This window comes from Austrofundulus limnaeus, unplaced genomic scaffold, assembly GCF_001266775.1.
Source record: "Austrofundulus limnaeus strain Quisiro unplaced genomic scaffold, Austrofundulus_limnaeus-1.0 Scaffold313, whole genome shotgun sequence".
NCBI classification, from domain to species: Eukaryota; Metazoa; Chordata; class Actinopteri; order Cyprinodontiformes; family Rivulidae; genus Austrofundulus; species Austrofundulus limnaeus.
The window spans coordinates 539253-541539 of NW_013952715.1; the positions used below are offsets into that span (position 1 = coordinate 539253).

A 2287-nucleotide genomic window follows, 5' to 3' on the forward strand; every position below is an offset into this window, starting at 1 on the left:
GTTCCCCCGGAGGAGCTGGAAGAAGTGGCTGGGGAGAGGGAGGTCTGGGCCTCCCTTCTCAAGCTGCTGCCCCCGCGACCCGACCCCGGATAGGCGGAAGAAAATCTATGGATGGATGGGTGTAAGAATTTTAGTGGTTAAAAAAACAGCCGATATTAATTTAACGCGGGTTAAGTTCGTTATTAATTTATAAGGTTAATGCAACTGTGCTCACCACTGGTTAAATGGTTAACGATATGCAGGAGATACTAAATGTTCTATTTAATCAATATTTTGTCTAGCTTTCTTTAACAACACATCCACCTCCCACTCACAGCCTCACAAACTTTAAAACGATTGCCCAGGTTTTGTTCAATCTGTTTACACACCCAGCTGTGTTACAGTTTTCCCTTGTTTCCCTGCTCTTGTTTCAGAGCCGACAACTCTTTGAATCACTGGTCTTTTTACAACTCATGTGAGCAGGGAGTGGGGTTTAGAGGAGTGTGACTGGACTAAGAAAGATTTCCTTTTACATCCTGTGCATGAGCTGCAACATGGTGCCTGACTCAGAGCTGCTGCCTTTTGAAGTGATTCAAACGAGCCCCCCTGGTAGGACTCACTTTTACCTGAAAGGCCTCAGAGTCTCCGGAGGATTGGTTTTCAGACGAGCCTTTCACACGAGTCACGAAGTCTGAAGTGCTGCTCCACTTGAACACGTGCGCTGCGACCGGCACGTGTTTTACTCGCATAAAAACTTTATCAAAATGCAAATGAGTGTACTCTGCAGCGCTTCTATACAAAGTACTGTAATAACAGGAGCTGAGATGAGGGTTTTTTTTGTGTGTCATTATCTCGAGTGAAGCAATATAGATGCTTTTATACTCCGAGTGTGATGCATTTCATAATAAATCTTCACTCTGGTTTTGTTGTAGATAAAAAGGCCGACTGCACGTTGTCCCTGAGCGACGAGGATCTGCGGGATTTGATGATGGGAAAGTTGACCCCACGAGTGGTACGTGCACTCCAGAAACGTCTTTATTTTATTCTCTACACATCAAACTAAATCATCAGCCTTTATCTAAGCATGCACTCCTTTGTTTACATCCATTAGCAGCTGAATATATCAGCCTGAACAAGCCTGTTTTTGTCTGCAGCAGCACTTCAGGTGTAATCTTTTGTAGGCCTGTAGAATAATGGATTTGGTTTGGATCAAAGGGAAAAAAGTAATTGTTCTTTGTTAGTTTTTTTTTTCTTGTTTACAAAGGATTTTACAAACTAACCTGGAGTCATAAACATCAGAACCCATGGACAGACGTGAACCAATAACAAAAGCTTTGGGAAACTTCGTCCCGAGTACCAGCTGTAAATCCATTCCTCATTGATGATCAGAAATACTCCAATGATTTTTCATTGAGCCGTTAAATCCCATCTGCTTTGATAAAAGTGGGATTAGTTCATTCATGTTTTTTAAGTGCTTTTCCAGAATGAGCAACACATTTTTGGCCTTTTTTTTTTTTTCATTTTATTTGTGGACGTAAGTAAACTGAACAAGATAAAAAGAATTACCCAGAGCTTGTTTGTTTGCATCAGATATGATTAAGAGCTGGATTCATGCCCAGATCTCCACAGAACACACAGGCTGGTTGCTGCGCTTGTTTTCAGGTTTGCTGGAGCGGCAGACCAATCTGTTGGCTCAGATAAATAAATGAGTTTTCACTCAGAGTTTTGCTGAACTGATGACTTCAGTGGGCCGCCTCTAACCCACCTGATCTGATGATCAGAGAACAGAAACTTTTAAAGCAAGCAAGAAGTCCAAATTTTCATTTCTCATCAGTCAGTGATGGACTGTAATGAAGTACATTTACTTAAGTTACTTTACTTGAGTAATTGGTTTTTTGGGAACCAATGACTTTCACTCCACTACGTTTCAAAGACAAATATTGTACTTTCGACTTCACTGCATTTCTAGAAAGCTTGTAGTTACTCTTTCCTTTGGGTGCAGCATAGCTTTGTAGAAATTGGCCCTAGGCTTTATTGCAAAAATTAAAAAAAAATCTAATTTATTTTATACAAATAGAAATGATCAAAGTATGTATTTTATCTGTAGTTGAAACTTGGAGTTAAAGGCACAGTGTGTAGGATTTGTTGTTTTCAGCGACATCTAGTGGTTGAGTGGTTGAATCATCCTCCCTGGTCCTCCCCCCACCCCCACCCCCCGCTTCCAAACACAAAGGAGTTGCTACGGTGTCTCTCAGGTGTCAAAAACCTTTGATAATTCCAACCGCAATGGGCTAGTGATGTTTCAGGT

The 2287-nt window shown here is 41.3% G+C and overlaps 1 protein-coding gene across 1 annotated transcript in view; it reads left to right on the forward strand.

The window, feature by feature from the left end:
• Positions 1-991, forward strand: part of scp2a (sterol carrier protein 2a) — a gene marked incomplete at its 3' end in the record, with an annotated part of 104434 nt that extends 103443 nt beyond the window's left edge. The window contains 1 exon segment of the mRNA XM_014021985.1: positions 912-991. Coding sequence (XP_013877439.1) covers positions 912-991 — 80 coding nt within the window.
• Between the last annotated feature and the right edge of the window lie 1296 nt (positions 992-2287).